At 35.6% G+C, this 17,456-nt stretch overlaps 2 protein-coding genes across 2 annotated transcripts; one reads left to right on the forward strand and one right to left on the reverse strand.

Moving 5' to 3' along the window:
• Positions 1-663: 663 nt before the first annotated feature.
• LOC111488526 (receptor-like protein 12) lies at positions 664-4,089 on the forward strand. The gene is made up of 2 exons (XM_023136299.1): positions 664-3,011; positions 3,115-4,089. Exons 1-2 carry the CDS (start codon positions 695-697, stop codon positions 3,987-3,989), a joined length of 3,192 nt encoding a protein of 1,063 aa, XP_022992067.1. The 5' UTR covers positions 664-694; the 3' UTR covers positions 3,990-4,089.
• Positions 4,090-13,083: 8,994 nt separating this feature from the next.
• LOC111488672 (probable fructokinase-4) lies at positions 13,084-14,888 on the reverse strand. The gene is made up of 4 exons (XM_023136564.1): positions 14,388-14,888; positions 13,782-14,114; positions 13,454-13,570; positions 13,084-13,379 (listed from the first exon to the last, which is right to left on the reverse strand). The coding sequence occupies exons 1-4, from the start codon at positions 14,811-14,813 to the stop codon at positions 13,248-13,250; spliced, it is 1,008 nt and encodes a 335-aa protein (XP_022992332.1). The 5' UTR covers positions 14,814-14,888; the 3' UTR covers positions 13,084-13,247.
• Between the last annotated feature and the right edge of the window lie 2,568 nt (positions 14,889-17,456).

Here is a 17,456-nt window from a genome sequence, read left to right on the forward strand (position 1 = left end):
AGATATAGCTTGTAGGAGGAGGTTGTTAGATAAAAGTTATGATTTTATTCACAAGTTTTCTTAAATTTAGTTAGTTGTTTTTGGCTTTTTTTGGATATCTGAATTAACACGGTATTTTTGTCTTTTTTGAATATCTAAATTAACGCTCCCCTTTTATAGAGTAGTTGCTGACCATTTTGTACTTTGGACACAAGTTCTATGTCACTACTGCTAAATTTAGGATATGTTAGTTATTTAAATATGTCAAACTAAATGAAATACCTACCATCAATGCAAATATTTCTCTCCCTCTCTTTCCAGTTATTTTTTTCATCAAAGAATTTTCCTTCCGGTAGTTTTGTACTCCGGTCTATTTTCCTCTCAATTGACAAAAGTCAACAAAATTTTTAGACCTATTTACTTTCCTACCTTCAATATAGGATACTTTTGATATCAATTTGTTTTGGCTTCCAATACCTTCAATGAACTTTTAGTTTGTTCACTAATAATTTGCCAATGTTTACTCTTAATCACCGTTGAAAATTCAAATTCTACTTCTCTGTCCATTAATTGTGATTGATGACATTTCAGATATTTGGTGAAGAATTAAAAGCCCTCAACCATCTTGTTTATGGTAAGAAATTTTAAGTTCAACCTTTTTTCGAACCCATCAAAAGTCCTACAACACCTTTGTCTTTGATACTCAAAAAGGGAAATGGCATTGCTGATGATGCTCTATCAAGTGGGCGGTATCTTCCTTATCTCTCTTTTCAATTCTCTTGCCAACTCTCATCATCTATGTGATCCCAAACAAAGCCTTGCCCTTTGGGAGTTCAAGAAAGCCTTTTCCGTGAATGAATCTGCATCAAGTAGTTGCAATGATGAGCTTAAGAAGCAAGCTTATCCAAAGACAGAGACATGGAACCAAACCAAAGATTGCTGTTCATGGGATGGCGTGAAATGCGACGAGGAAGGAGAAGGTCATGTCGTGGGGCTTGACCTCAGCTGCAGTCGGCTTCTTGGAGTTCTTCATCCCAACAGCTCCCTTTTTTCCCTTTCTCACCTTCAAACCTTGAATCTTTCTCGTAACTCTATTTTATCTGAATTTTCATCCTCATTTGGAACGTTTAAAGACTTGAGGGCTCTGGATCTTTCCTGGTCTTACCTCATAGGAGATGTTCCAATAGAAATATCATACTTGTCTAACCTTGTTTCTCTTGATCTATCCGGGAATTATCTCAGCTTCTCAGACATAGTTATGAATCAGCTTCTTCATAATCTAACTAATCTAAGGGATCTTGCACTTACTGATTCACGCCTCGATGACATCACACCCACTTCTTTCATGAACCTCTCTCTTTCTTTAGCTTCTCTTTCTCTTTCTTCATGTGGGTTGAGTGGGGATTTTCCACAACGTATTATCAGTCTTCCAAACTTGCGTGTGTTACAACTTGATTATAATTCTGAATTGAAGGGGCTTTTGCCAATGTCTAATTGGAGTGAATCACTTGAAATCTTGAGTCTTAGTTCCACTAATTTTTCAGGAGAGATCCCTTATTCCATTGGTAATGCAAAGTCCTTGATATCTTTAGACCTTTCATTCTCCAAATTCACTGGTGGACTTCCAAAATCAATAGGAAACCTTACCCAACTCACTAACATTGATCTCTCTGTAAATAAGTTCAATGGTCAACTGCCCAATGCATGGAACAAACTTCAAAAGCTAACTAATTTCAGAATTCATATGAATTCTTTCATGGGTCACCTACCCAATTCTCTTTTCAACCTCACCCACCTCTCCAACATGACATTTTCATCTAACTTATTTTCGGGTCATTTACCCACAAATGTTGATTCAGATGCACTTTCAAATCTTATTCATTTGGACTTGGAACGCAACTCACTCACTGGTGCCATACCCTCTTGGCTGTATGAATTACCTCGTTTAAACTACTTGGATCTCTCTCATAATCATTTCTCTTCTTTGATGAGGGATTTCAGATCCAACTCCTTGGAGTTTCTTGATTTAAGTAACAACAACTTGCAAGGTGGAGTCTGTGATTCTATTTATAGGCAACTGAATCTTACATATTTAGCATTGGGGTCCAACAATCTGAGTGGGGTTTTGGATTTAGACAAGTTGTTGGGAGTTCAAAGTATAACATGGTTTGACGTTTCAAACAACAATCAACTTTTGATAGAGTCTACTAGTATTAGTTCTAAGAATCTTGTTCGAGTTGAAATGGGTTCTTGTAAATTGGGAAAATTTCCCTACTTTTTGAGATATCAGAAGAACTTGGACTATCTAGACCTTTCAAATAGTCAAATTCATGGGAACATTCCCAAGTGGTTTTCTGAATTGGGTGCTTTGAGGCACCTTAATCTTTCTCATAACTTTTTGTCCTCAGGAATGAAGCTTCTCCACAATTTGCCAAATTTGAAAAATCTCTATCTTGATTCTAACTTGTTCAACCTATCCTTTCCAATGTTGCCATCATCAATACAACAATTTAGGGCTTCAAATAATCAACTCATTGGAAATATCCATCCTTCAATTTGCAAAGCCACCAACCTTACTTCCCTGGATTTGTCAAATAATAGGTTGAATGGTGCAATCCCATCTTGTTTCTCTAACCTAACTTCTCTCATGTTGTTGGAATTGAAAAGGAATAATTTTTCTGGTTCTATTCCCATCCCACTACCATATATTTTAATCTATACTGCTTCAGAAAATCAGTTCACTGGAGAAATTCCTTCTTCAGTCTGCAATGCCATCTTCCTTGCTGTCCTTAGTCTATCCAACAATCACTTGAGTGGTACAATTCCGCCATGTTTAGCCAACTTCACTTCTCTTGCGGTGTTGGATTTGAAAAAGAACCATTTTTCTGGGAATGTTCCAATGTTTTTTCCAATAGGAAGTCAATTGAGAAGCCTTGATTTGAACGACAATCAAATAGAAGGAGAATTGCCACCATCCTTGCTCAACTGCAAGAATCTTCAAGTCTTGGATCTTGGGAATAACATCATAACAGGTTACCTTTGATTATTGCTATATAAACCTAAGCTATGATAAATTTAATTCTTATTCCCATATTTTTAATCCAAATTTTAATATTTTATTGGTTCTCTTATCAGGTCTGTTCCCCCAATGGCTAGAAGCTGCATCAAGTTTGCGAGTTCTTATCCTACGATCCAATCGATTTTATGGTCCAATCAACAACTCCATGAACAAAGACTCTTTTCCAAATCTACGTATCATTGATTTATCTCGCAATCATTTCAGGGGGTTGCTGCCATCAAACTTATTCAAAAACATGAGAGCCATGAAGGAAGTTGAAGTGGGCAACCAAAAACCCAACTCTTCTTCGCTTGAATCTGACATACTCCCTTTCTATAAGGACTCAGTGGTGGTATCAATAAAAGGGTCTGATCTAAAATTGGAAAGCATTCTATTGATATTCAAGGCTATTGATTTTTCAAGTAATGCATTCAGTGGAGAAATACCAGAGGTGATTGGGACGCTCTTGTCCTTGAAAGGTCTCGAGTTTTCTCATAATAAGCTTAGAGGTAGGATTCCCATAACTTTTGGGAATCTAAAAAATCTGGAATGGTTGGATCTTTCTTCAAATGAACTGTTGGGTGAAATTCCACCTCAGTTGGCTGCTCTTACATTTCTCTCCCGTTTGAACCTCTCACACAATCATCTTTCTGGGCCAATCCCTCAAGGGAATCAGTTTGCAACTTTTGAAAGTTCTTCGTATGTTGGGAATCTTGGGCTTTGTGGGTTTCCTCTACCAAATTGCTACTCAGAAAAGGCCCATGAATCTCAAATGGCACATGAAGAAAGTGAGAGTTTGGACAAAGGGTTTTGGTTGAAAGTTGTGTTCATGGGATATGGATTTGGAATGGTGTTTGGAGTATTTTCTGGGTATCTTGTTTTTCGAATTGGAAAACCTTTATGGATCGTGGCAATGGTTGAAGGAAGAAGAGCTTCAAAGAAACAAAGGTAAGAAAAGAAATGAATAGAGTATGCCTTTCATCAGTTGATATATATATTGTAGCATATTTCATAATTATGAATGAATGAAGCTATATTGTGAATTATCGAGATGGATTTGACATGACATTTATTGGATAGAAAAGCATGCCTAATTTTTATGGTCGAAGAATATTATATAGTTTTCTATAAGGAAATAGAATATATAATATTGATTATTCATTTAGGGGTATACATTAAACCTGATATCTCGAATCGACCAAACTCATATTGTAACGACTCTAGATTTCTATTTAACCTAAAGTCCTATGATATACATATCATAGACATTTTATACATAAACACTTCATTCAGAACTTTATAATAAAAACACCACCTTGGTCTAACACATTCTTTAGAAGGCATTTAAATAAAATAATTAAAAAGAACTAAAGATAACATAAGGTAAAAATGTCTTATACTATCCTATATTGCTACTAAATAGAAATGTAAACTAACCTATATTAACCTATAGTCTACTAAATTCAAAATGCAAGTAGGCATGTGTCACGGTCAGTCATATAGTGGAGCCTTGTCTAAAAAAAAAAAAAAAAAAACTTGAGTAGTTTAAGAAATACTCAGTAAGTGACCCCTATTGAGATTAGATTAAGTACATACAATCTTGAATGGAGTCACTATCCTGGGCCCCTTTTTTAGTCAGGCGAGCATTCTCTGGCAGCTGTTGATGTCGAACACTCGTTAGGAATAACGATCGTCGTAGCAGCATTATGGTAAATATAATAATTGTTTCCCTACTTCATAATGTACACGTCTGTACCATTGTAAAAGGAGAAGAGGTATCCCTCGATGCATGAACACACAATGATGCATGACGTCTCAACATTTTTCCTTTTTCATTATCATGTATGAGAGCCCCCTCTAACATTTTTCCTCTATATCATATCATTTTATCATAGCTTTTCATGTGTATATCGAGATTGTGCACTAAGCCAATTCCTTATTTGCATGTCAATCTATCCTATCATTTTATCATTCATGCGAACATATGTTATATCATAAACTTATCATGTCTTCAAACGTATCAATTCGTATCATACACATGTCATACCGTATCATATATCATGACAGTCACATAACATTTACATATCCTATCACGAGTATGTCGTCAAGCACATCTTAACTTAGCATATCATATCGTAGACATATCAATTGATCATATAAAGCATAATATTCACATATCATATCATGCACATAACATTTTGCATACACGAGCATATGACACGTGTCATAATTCAGTGTACAATTAAAATAAAAAAAAAATTGTAGGGTCACTTGCTTGGTTGGCCTTAGCCATGGTTTCCCTAGATTTGAGTACGTTTGCTTTCTATTCCTCGAGATTGCTCCAAATATCGTCGGTTGTCGTTACCCGAATGTCCATCCGATTTTGTTAGTAACTCAATTTAACTTAAATCGAGAAACTTACCTTATACTGCCTGTAGCTACCTTAAACAATGTCAAATTGAGCTTTGGGATGGTTGGATTAGAGGAAAATGGACAAATTTACCTTTACCGAGCTGAAGGACTGTGTCTTGAGCTGAATCGGGCCGAAGCTGAGTCGACTAAGCCATGTAAGCCGAAGGGGTGTCCGGCTGCAGGTGTGACACGTGGTGCAATGAGACGCTGATGCGTGTGCAGGTCGAGTCGGGTCGAGGCACGAGTTGTTACAGGTACGCGAGTCGCAGGCCTTGAGGTTGGGCTGCTGCAGGTTTCGGCCGAGGCAAATGGGACTCGGGTTATGGATGCTGACTACGGACGGGTACTATTGTGTGGGGTCGGTTTTGGACTGCAGGCGCGTGGAAACTGGGTCAAAGGCAAAATGATTCTCAGGCTGAAGATTGGTTTTTGGATATCCAATCTAGATCCGACCCGAAGTCCACGAACTTCGTCTTCCTTACCCGATTCTTGCAAAAACATAGACGAATTTCTCTCTCTTCACAACCTCCATGGTCCTCGTACGTACTTTATGCGTAGTTCATTTGTGTTAAGAGTATATAAGACAAAAATTTGAGATCCGACCGCAACGAAGGATTAGAATGTTTGTGATTGGGAACCCTACCATGAGTGCACTAGGGAGCTTTGGCCGGTTATTCCTTATGTATTTTGTTCGTGGTTCGCAGGGCAATGTTTCTCGTTCTCTCTTTCTCTTGTTCCTTCTCTTTTTCCTTGAAGGTGATATCTGGAGAACGGTTGAGGGTCGGTTATGTTGTGGGATTCAAGGGAAGCTCTCTTTAACTCGAGGTAATTTTCCCTTTATCTTATCCTCACATGAACCTCTGATGGGTGGTTTCCCATATAACTCGAGTCCCATTAATTCTCGTTCACGTACTTCTTCCTAGCATAGTAGAGATCTACATCATTATCTATATAACATTTCAAACAATGACATCTCGATAGTTACTTGGAAACTATTATTGTACGAGAATTTCATCAGATGTAGCTTGTTGTCCCAACTTCCAGTGAAGTCCGTAACACATGCTCGTAGCATGTCTTCTAAAATTTAATTCAATTGTTGCTCTGTTTGACATCCGTTTGGAGGTGGAAGCCAGTACTAAAGTAGGGGAGTACCATATGCTTTTTGGAGTTCACATCAAAATGCCAACGTAAAGTGGGGGTCTCAGTCTGATCAATCGACACTGAAACTCCATGCAACCTCACGATTTCCTTCACATAAAATTGAGCCCAATTACTAACTGTATATGTCGTCTTGCACGGTAGGAAATGTGCTAACTTTGTTAGTTTGTCGATAATTACCTTGATTATTGTAGGAAGTGTGCTAGGTAATCCCACTATAAAGTCCATAGTGATATTTTCTCACTTCCACTCTCGTCTAATTAGAGGTTGCAATAATCCAGCTATTTTCTTCCCGAGAAGCTTTTACTTGTTGGCACACCTCAATTCCTCTATATCCTTTTTTTATACTTAGCCACTAGAAGTGCTATTTTAGGCCTTGGTACATCTTGGTACTAGAAGTGCTATTTTAGGTCTTGGTACATATTGGTACAAGTAATAACCCAAAGGTTCTATAGCATATGAACAAGGTTGTGTGCCTTATCCTAGTAACACTATTGATATGACCCACTTTGTAATCGTTACAGATGATTTGATCAAAATCGTTCATATGGAAACATGTGAGTGTGATATCTATACAATGAGTTTGTTTAAGACTGAACCAAAAAATAATTAATCATTCTTTATAAATCCGTTAATTGAGAGATTAATATTTCATAGGATGATCATATGCAACTCTTTAATTTACTTGGGTGAGAATGACTCTTTGTAATCTACCATCTTGAGGACTTCCCAAATAAGAAGTTTGAAACATAATATAATGAGTTGAAATTCACTTCTTTTTCATATAAGGAAAGTAGATGAGTTGTTGTCTTAAATACTGATTTTGGAACTTAACAATGGGTCCACCCTCTCATTGACCCGAGAGTGACTCAATTTATGATTGGATCATAAACAAGTTTTTTATTAGAGAATCAATGATACCTAAAGTGAAAGATGTAATTACAAGGGTAAAACAGAATTTTAACCTAACTGTAATGATGAACAACTTGTGGAAGATTAACTTACTTGTAATGATTATATGGATATAACTCGTCATACAGTGCATAAGAGTATCAACTCTAATTCTATAATGGAGTGATATAGTTAATGAATAAAAATTGATTAATTAAAGCGCTTGATTAATTAACTTTGTACCGTATGTTTATAGTAACAATAAAATGTTCAATTTAATTGAAAGGAAAATTTCAAAACTTCAAATTAATATTAAATATATTAAATGTAAAAGAGAAAATAGATTTAATTTGAAATATTGAAATTCATATTTAATATATTAGATATATAAAATAAATTGAGGAAAAAATATTTAACTTAAAAAGTTAAATTAATATTTAATATATTAGAAATAAATGAAATATAATATATATATATATATATATATATATATATATATATATATATATATTAATTTGATTAAATATATTAGATATACTTATTGTATAATATTAAATATTAAAATAAATAAAGTATATACATTAAATAAAAAATTATCAGATTAAAATAAATAGTATTTGAATTAGATTTGATTTAGTTATATTAGATTTAGTCTAACTGGATTTGATATGTTTTCAATGTATTGTAACGCTCTATACAATTTCAATTTTTAGAAGGTGAGATTTCTCCTCATTCTTGTGATCTTTCTAGTTTTATCTCTCAGTTCCTAACCTAACATTTGGTATCAGAGTCATGCCCTAAACTAAAGCTAAAACTAGGAGCAGCAGTCTTCGTGTCATAATAAAAGTATGTCGATGAAGAGTTCATTTGTGTAGCCTGCAATTCTAAAATTTGATGGGTAATATGATCATTGGGTGATGCTCATGGAAAACTTTTTGCGAAAGGAGTACTGGGATTTGGTGGAGAATGGGAGTTCTGCAGCAATAGAAGACATCGTTTCCACAGATGCCCAGAAGAAGCATATTGAAGATCGAAAGTTGAAAGATTTGAAAGAAAGAATTATCTATTCAAGCATTAGATCGTTCGATCTTGGAGACAATTCTCAACAAGGATACAACAAAGAACATATGGGATTTTATGAAGCAGAATATCAAGGTTCAACATAGGTAAAGCGTGCACATTTGCAAGCTCTTCAGAAGGAGTTTGAAATGTTTCACATGAAGGTAGGAATCTGTAAATGAGTATTTTGCTCGAACCCTTAACATAGCCAACAAGAAGAAAATAAAGGGTGAGAACAAAGGAGATGTTGAAGTAGTTGAAAAGATTATGAGATCTATGACTCCCAAGTTTGATTATATTGTGTGTTCCATTGAGAAGTCCAAGGATACAACCATTTTAACCATTGATGAGTTGCAAAGTAGTCTGCTTGTGCATGAACAACGCATGTGTTCTCACGTTGAAGAAGAACACGCTTTGAAGATCACTCATGGTGAACAATTTGGAGAAATGAGTCAAGGTCGTAGAAGCTTTAGAGGCAAAGGAAGGGGACGAGGCAAACAAACCTTCAACAAGGCCACATTGGAGTGCTATAATTGTCACAAGCGTGGACATTTTCAATGGGAATGTCAAAGCAAGGAGAAGGAGGCAAACTATGCATAGACTCAAGAAGAGATGTCGCTGATGGCTTACATGAATATGAATAAGGCCAATAGAGAAGATATGTGGTTCCTTGATTCGGGATGTAGCAATCATATGTGTGGGAAGAAGGAATATTTCAGATTTTGATGGAAGTTTCAGAGATTCAGTGAAGCTGGACAACAACTCAAGCATGGTTGTAACCGGAAAGAGTAATGTACGGCTGCAAGTGAATGAAATCATACTGATAATCACAGGAGTATTTTATGTGTCAGAGTTGAAGAACAATTTGTTGAGTATTGGTAAATTGCAAGCAAAGGGGCTTACCTTTTTGTTTCAAAATGAAACGTGCAAGGTGTTTCATCTTGAGAGAGGCTTAATCATAAAGATAAAGATGTCTTCGAATCGAATGTTCGTACTGCATGCTATATCTCAGCCTGTAGCATCCACTTTTCTCAATACAATCACAGAAGATATTGAGCAACTTTGGCACGGTAGATATGGACATTTGGGTTTTAAGGGATTAAAGACTCTTCAGCGAAAGAAGATGGTGGATGGTTTACCACAGGTCAAGTCTCCATTAAAACTGTGTAAAAATTGTCTGATGGGTAAGCAACAAAGGCACTCGTTTCCAAAAAGGAGCACATGACGAGCTTAAAAAATTCTCCAATTGGTGCATGCTGATATTTGTGGACCGATCAAACCCATCTCGATCAAACCCATCTCAAACAGCAAGAAAAGATACTTTATTACTTTCACATATGACTTCAGCAGAAAAACATGAGTTTATTTCTTAATAGAAAAATCAGAAGCCTTTGTATTTAAAAACTTTAAGATTCATGTTGAGAAGAAAACAAACTCATTTATTAAAGTCTTATGAACGGATCTAGGAGGAGAGTTTACATCACAAGAATTCACCAATTTTTGTGATGTAAATGGTATACAAAAACAACTGACACCTGCATACCTGCCACACCATAATGGAGTTGCGAAACGAAAAAAATAGAACTATTATGAATATGGTTCATAGTATGATTTCATAAAAGAAAATTTCGAAAGTTTCTGGCCTGAAGCAGTTAGCTGGACTGTGCATGTACTGAATCGAAGTCCAACATTGGCTGTCAAAAATAAAACTTCAGAAGGAGCTTGGAGTGGAGTCAAACCTTCAGTTAAACATTTTAGAGTTTTTGGATGTATCTCTCATGTTCATGTGCTTGACCGTAAAAGAACTAAACTGGATGATAAGAGTTTGAGTTGTGTTTTGCTGGGAGTTAGTGAAGTGTCAAAGTCTTACAGACTCTATGATCCAACTTCACAAAGGATCATAATAAGTAGGGATGTTGTATTTGAGGAAGATAAGAGTTGGGACTGGGATAAGACCTATGAAGAATCCATTAAGTGCGATCTGAAATGGGGTGATCAAGAGGAGGCAGCAGATGTGTTTGATGAAAATGAAGAAGGGGGCAAATCTGATATAGAAGCTGCATAGGAAAATATTTCCTCTGGCTCTTTAGCTGAAGCAAGCTCTCCTTCTCTAGCTGAAGCAAACTCTCCTAGCTCGAATAAGAGGAGGAATAGGAGACCACCAGTATAGGTGAGAGACTATGCAACAAGAGAAGATCTTTCTGAAGAAGACAATGAAGCTCACTTAGCCATGTCTACCACTACTGATCCTGTAAACTTTGAAAACGCATTGAAGAGTGAGAAATTGAGGCAAACCATGGATCTGGAAATGGAAGCAATAAACAAAAATAACACATGGAAATTGATGGAGTTACCTAAGGGCGGAAAGAAGGTTGGAGTAAAACAAATTTATAAGACGAAATTCAATGAAAATGGGGAAGTCGACAAATACAAGGCTAGGCTTGTAGCAAAGAGGTATACTCAAGAGCATGGGGTAGACTATACTGAAGTATTTGCACCTATTGTGCGCATGGAGATAATTTGTTTGGTGGTACCACTTGCAGCAGCTCAAAGAGGCTGGTCCATCTATCAGCTAGATGTGAAATCTGCATTTCTATATGGTGATTTGAATGAAGAGGTCTTTGTGGAGCAACCCTGTGGATATGTGCAAAAAGGACCTGAGAAGAAGGTTTACAAGTTAAAGAAGGCACTCTATGGGTTTAAGCAAGCTCCACGTGCTTGGTACAACCATATAGAAGCCTATTTTATGAAGGTTTTGAGAAGTATGACTATAACATACTTTGTTCATCCAGAGAGGAAAAAAAGTCAAAGTATTAATTGTAAGTTTCGATGTCGATGATCTCATGTTTACTGGAAATGATGAATTAATGTTTACCGAGTTTAAAAATTTCATGAAAAAATGAGTTTGACATGACAGATCTCGGTAAGATGAGGTATTTTCTTGGACTTGAAGTCTTACAAAAATCCAGTGGTATTTTTATAAGTTAGAAGTATGCTTTGGAGGTGCTGAAGCGATTTGGAATGGACAAAAGTAATTCTGTTCATAATCCTATTGTCCCTGGATGCAAACTTATGAAAGATGAAGATGGAATAAATGTGGACAAAGCATACTATAAGCAAGTTGTAGGCAGTCTTAATTATCTCATAGCAACTCGACCAGACATAATGTTTGTAGTGAGTTTGATTAGTAGATAGATGGAGAATCCCAAACATAATGGTAGTGGGTCTGATTAGTAGATAGATGGAGAATCTCAAACATAATGTTTGTAGTGAGTCTGATTAGTAGATAGATGAAAAATCCCACCATGCTTCATTTATAGGCAGTAAAAAGGGTACTAAGTTATTTGAAGGGAACAACTTGGTTTGAAATTTTCTATCGGGAAGGAGGAGATGATGATTTTGTTGCATACACAGAAAGTGATTACGCTGGAGATTTGGATGAGAGAAAGAGTACTTCAGGCTGTGTTCTTATTGAGTTCTGAAGCAATATCATGGTCATCAAAGAAACAACCAATAGTAAGTCTATCTTCCACAAAGTAGAATTCATAGCTGTAGAAACCAATAGTAAATCTATCTTGGTCATCAAAGAAACAACCAATAGTAAGTCTATCTTCCAACCCAAATAGTAAGTCTATCTTCCAACCCAAAGTAGAATTCATAGCTGCAGCTTTAGAAACAACCAATAGTAAGTCTATCATCCATAGAGTAGAATTTATAGTTGCAGCTTCAGAAACAACCAATAGTACGTCTATCTTCTCCAGAGTAGAATTCATAGCTGCAGCTTCAGAAACAACAAATATTTAGTCTATCTCTCCCCATCTATCTTTCTCATAGCAAAATTCATAGCTGCAGCTTTATGTGTATGGCCATGGTTAAAAAAGGTATTAGAAAGCTTCAGAAATAACCAATAGTAAGCCTATCTTTCCCCGAGCATAATTCATATGTGGATAGCCATGGTTAAAAAAGGTATTAGAAAAGTTGTGGGTCAGAATCAAGACAAGTCAACTATTATTCACTTGTAGCTCTACTTTCAAGTCAAAATCAAGACTAGCTAGCTCTGCTATCATAGTCAGAATCAAGAATCAAGACTAGCGGTGGAGTTGGAGTTAGTGCATTGTGAGTTAAATTTGATTTAAATATTTAAATTAGATTTGATTTAGTTATTTGAATTAGATTTAATTTAATCAAATTTATTCTAGAATAGAATTTGCAATTCTTGTTACATACTAATAATAAGCGCCCAATTTCATTGATTCTCAGACTCTTTTTTTCTTTCTAAGTTTGGAATTTAGACCGTTGGGTTGTGATATTTGGCAATTCAGCTATGATATCCGAAAAGCAGTTTACCCCAATTTTGGGTTGAGTTTGCATTTGAGTGTGGAATTATATGAAGTGCTGGATTGTGCAGCTTTCACAAAGGATCTTTCTTTGTTTTATCTGTATTATCCAATATTCATTTGGTAGTACCAATTTTGTAGATTGAATTCAACATGTGAGTTATTTGATTGAGAAAATGATATAGATAGTAGGAAAAATAAGATGTCAAAACCTACAAAAGCTTTTATTCAGTAAATACCTTGAGCACAAGAGTCTGCCTAGGAATGATAAACCGAAAAAAATTGAATTTTCAATTCATTTGCAAAAGGAAAAATTAAACTAAACTGAACTGAACCAAAACGAAAAAGGATATCTATGGAGAAGCCTTGATCAAAGCTGCGACGTCGGCCTCCGATGGAAGAGCTGGAATTGCTCCCTTCTTGGTTGTTGTAATGGCTCCACAAGCATTCGCAAACGTTAGTATCTCCCTCAATTTCTTCTCGTCCTACAACAACCAACAACAATTTCAATTCATCTTTCAAGATCTCGTTTGAATAAACACAACAACAAATTACGTACCTGGAGCACAGATAGGTCGTCCACAATCTTGCAAAGAAGAGCACCCACAAATGAGTCACCAGCTCCAGTAGTGTCCACTGCTTTAACCTTAAAAGGATCCACAGACCCCCGGAAGTTCTGTAAGGAAGAATGTGGGGTCAAAAGTGGCAAAAGTTTCAAAGAATGGAGTGTTTTGGAAACAAACAATGGGGCCAAGTATGTGAGGTAATGACAACAGGTAACAGATTTGATGTGATGACCCTACCAATCAAGTCCCACATCGACAACTCCGCTAAGAAAACAGTGTCCACACATTAAAAAAAGGTGCGTTACTAATAGTAAATAGTACCTTGGTGTAGTATCTGCACCCATTCTCGCCAAGAGTGACAAGGAGGAGCTTCAACCCATCGTGCCACAGAGACATGGCGGTTTCATCATCCACCTTGTCTCTTTGCGTCAGGAATTTCAGCTCATCATCGCTCACCTTGATGATGTCGGCCTTGTTCCAAATGCTCTTGATCTGTTCACGGGCCTCATTTGCTGACGGCCACAGTGGCAGCCTCAGATTTGGATCGTATGAAAGCAGAACACCTGCTTTCTTCGCCTCCTCCATCGCCTTCATATGGGCCGATCTGCACGGCTCCACGATCAAGCTTATCGATCCATAGTGAAAGATCTTCGCCTAAAATCAATACCCATTTAAATTATTTCTCAATTTGACTCTGAAGTTAACGCCGAAAAACAGGGGATCACGGCGGCTTGGTCGGAAACCACCATTAATCGGTGAGGGATTGACGGGTATAATCGAGAATTCACACATGAAAAGAGCGAAATCTCGAAACTACACATTAATATCACTACTTGTGTACTACAGATCTAAGAGTGGGGCCCACTTACTCCTAGTCAATTTCCGGGAAAATTCGATTTAAATAAAATAATAATAATAATAACTTACGGATCTGATGAGATCGAGATCCAACTCCTCCGGCTTGAGAAGCATATCGGCACTAGGGTTCCGGTAGAACATAAACTCACGTTCACCGTCGGCGCGTAGAGTGACAAAAGCCAAGGCAGTTCTTGCGCCTTGATCGAATCGGATCCCGGCGGCGGAAACGCCGTTTTCCTTAACGATTCCTTCCAACATACGTCCAAACTCATCTTCGCCAAGCTTTCCAACGAAGGCAGCGCGTCCGCCGAGTCGGCTAACGGCGATCGCGACGTTTGCTGGAGCGCCGCCGGGAGCCTTGAGAAATCCAGGCGCCTCTGCCAAAGAGACGCCGGAAACTGTGGGGACAAAATCGATCAGCATCTCGCCGAAACTGACGATCAAGCCAGAGCCGGTGGGTAACGCGCCGCGGCTAGAACCGTGGTTAGAAGCCATCCGAGCAAAAGAGGGAAATCAAAGTATAGAAAGAGAAAATAATAGGTAGAAAAAGAAGAAATAATGAATGAGAAGATTAAGGTGAGGGAAGATGGAATTTATAGATTCAAATCAAATCTGTAGCGCAAATTAGTCGGAGGATAATACGAATTCAAATATAAATAAATTTTAAATTCTAATTACTTTTTGCCCAAAAAAATTATTATTTGCTTTTTTTTGTTTTTTTCTTCTTAATTTAGTCAAAATCTTAATTTGGAATTATTATTAATTTTTTTTTTTTGGTAAGGGCGCCCACCAACGATAAAATGGAATGGATTTTTTTTTATTAAAAATATCTGGATAATGACGTTCTGAAATAAGAATAGTTTACTTGAGATGACAAATTGATTTTGTTTTCTAATTTTAATTTATTTATTTAATTATAGATTTCTTTCTTTTTAAAAAAAAAAATAATAATTAGGATGGCAAAACTATTTTAATTTTTTATGTTCAACTAACTTTATAATTTATATATTTTGTCGGGTATTTCGTCATCTTTTCAATAACTCTAATGAATAGAAAACATGGGCCTGACAATACTAATACATTAAACAAAATGTGATTTAAAGCAATAATATTTTGAAAATATGTAATATCAAGTATTCGAAGGCGTGAAAAATCATCAAAATCAATAGAACCCTCTCCTATACTCATCATCCATAGAGCTTAAAACTTTTTAAGATATTAAATATTATTGGTTCGAACTTTACATGTTGGGTTCAATGACACGAATGTTCATTAAAATGATTTAATTTCTCGGTTTGTATTTTAAATTTGAATTAATACCAAAATTAATGTGTTATGAACGGAATTATAAAATGTTGAGTGAAGCAATTAATAAATGGATCGAAATTTAATCAACAAGACGTCTAAATCAAGCTATTAACGTCAAAATCCAACCAAGAAACAAATCTAAACTCCTACCATCAAGGCGGTAAAAAAAATTAAATTTAAAATATTAAAGAAATAAATAAAGCCTTTTAATAGTAAAAATCCAACGGTATTCTACCATAAATTTAAGTTTCACAAATTCAATCATTTAAATAATATTAAAAAAATCACCAAATTTGAGTTTGATTAAGGTATAAACTAACCATTTATAACTTTAATAATTTATTTTTTAAAGAAAACATATCCAATTATCAAATTTAAAGATTAAACTGATAGCCGTTACTTAAATTTAGAGTGAAATTTAGTAAAATGAAAATTAGGGCCATTTAAATTAAAAAAATATTAAATTATATATATATTTATTTATTTATTTATGTCACTCCACTGGAGTAATGATTACAAATGACATTTGTATTATATGGTAGTTTTAGAATTATTTTTGGAAAAAAGGAAATATAATTATTTTATGAATGGAAAGTTGGATAATAATCTATTATTTTATGGAAACTGGTCACGTCCAGATGGCTGCTTACTACGGGCGCTCTTTGTCTAGCCCAAGGTTTATTGGTTAGATAAATTATTTTATTTTATTATTTTTAAATTACACTTTAAATATTAAAAGTTGTCTAAACTTTTAAAACAATTTACTATAATTTTTTTTTTTTTTTTTAAATAGATTAGTTATGTTATTGGGAGAGTTTGTCAACCCTAGTTTCTTAGGTTCTATGAATTCAATAGGCTTAGGATCAATTATTTTAGCTTGGTTCGATACTAAATCTAATAACGCTGGTCTCTCATAGCATGTGTTCAAACATGCTACAACAATCAATTAATCTAAAGTTCGAGATGCTACTTTTATTGTTCAAAAACTACTTTGATGTTTGATTCAAGAACGAAAATTAAAAAAGGTAAATCGGTTCAATTGGACTAGACCTATCACTTTCAACCTCTACCCACCCACACGCTACTTTCATCTTTCCTTCCTTTGTTCGTATCTCACGTTGTAGAACTCTTCAATATAAGCTTGTATTGATAAAAATATAATCACTCAAAGTAAAAATAAATGAATAAATAAATAAAGTCCTACCTTTCACCCATGACTCGATCTCCATTTGTGCTTGTGTATATTCTCAAAGCCTTCTACAAGGTTATTGTACTCCTCAACACAAACCAATAGGGATAAAAAAATCACAAAAATCCATTGAGGTCCATCGGATTTGGGTTGCGGGTATCCGGTTCGGGTCCCTGGACCTCTTCTTCCTCACTCGACTCCATCACGTTTTTCTGGCGCATGTTCTCTCTCTCTTTCCCGTGACGTTTTCTGGCGTTCTCTTTCACCGTTCTTGTTAAGAATGAGATAGAAAATAGATTGAGAAGGTGTGTATTATCATTGATATTGATATCCTTTAAATAGGATACAAGAAGTAGAAATGAGAAAAATATAAAATAATTAAATACTGAGAATAAAATAAAATATAGAATAAAATATAGAAAGAATATTAAGATATAATATGTAAGATATAAATAATATATCTCTAAGAATTCTTCTCCTCAATCTCTCTATTAGGCCTTCTACTCTTCCTCCATGAATTTTTTTGGCTGATGGACGTCCGGGAAGGCCGATCTCGTTTTCTCTAAAATAGATTTTTGGGTTCTTCCTCTGACCACGACGACGACAACACGACTTATATTTGCTCTGGATGGATGTATATT

The sequence above is a fragment of the Cucurbita maxima genome, unplaced genomic scaffold (assembly GCF_002738345.1).
Source record: "Cucurbita maxima cultivar Rimu unplaced genomic scaffold, Cmax_1.0 Cma_Scf00013, whole genome shotgun sequence".
NCBI lineage: Eukaryota > Viridiplantae > Streptophyta > Magnoliopsida > Cucurbitales > Cucurbitaceae > Cucurbita > Cucurbita maxima.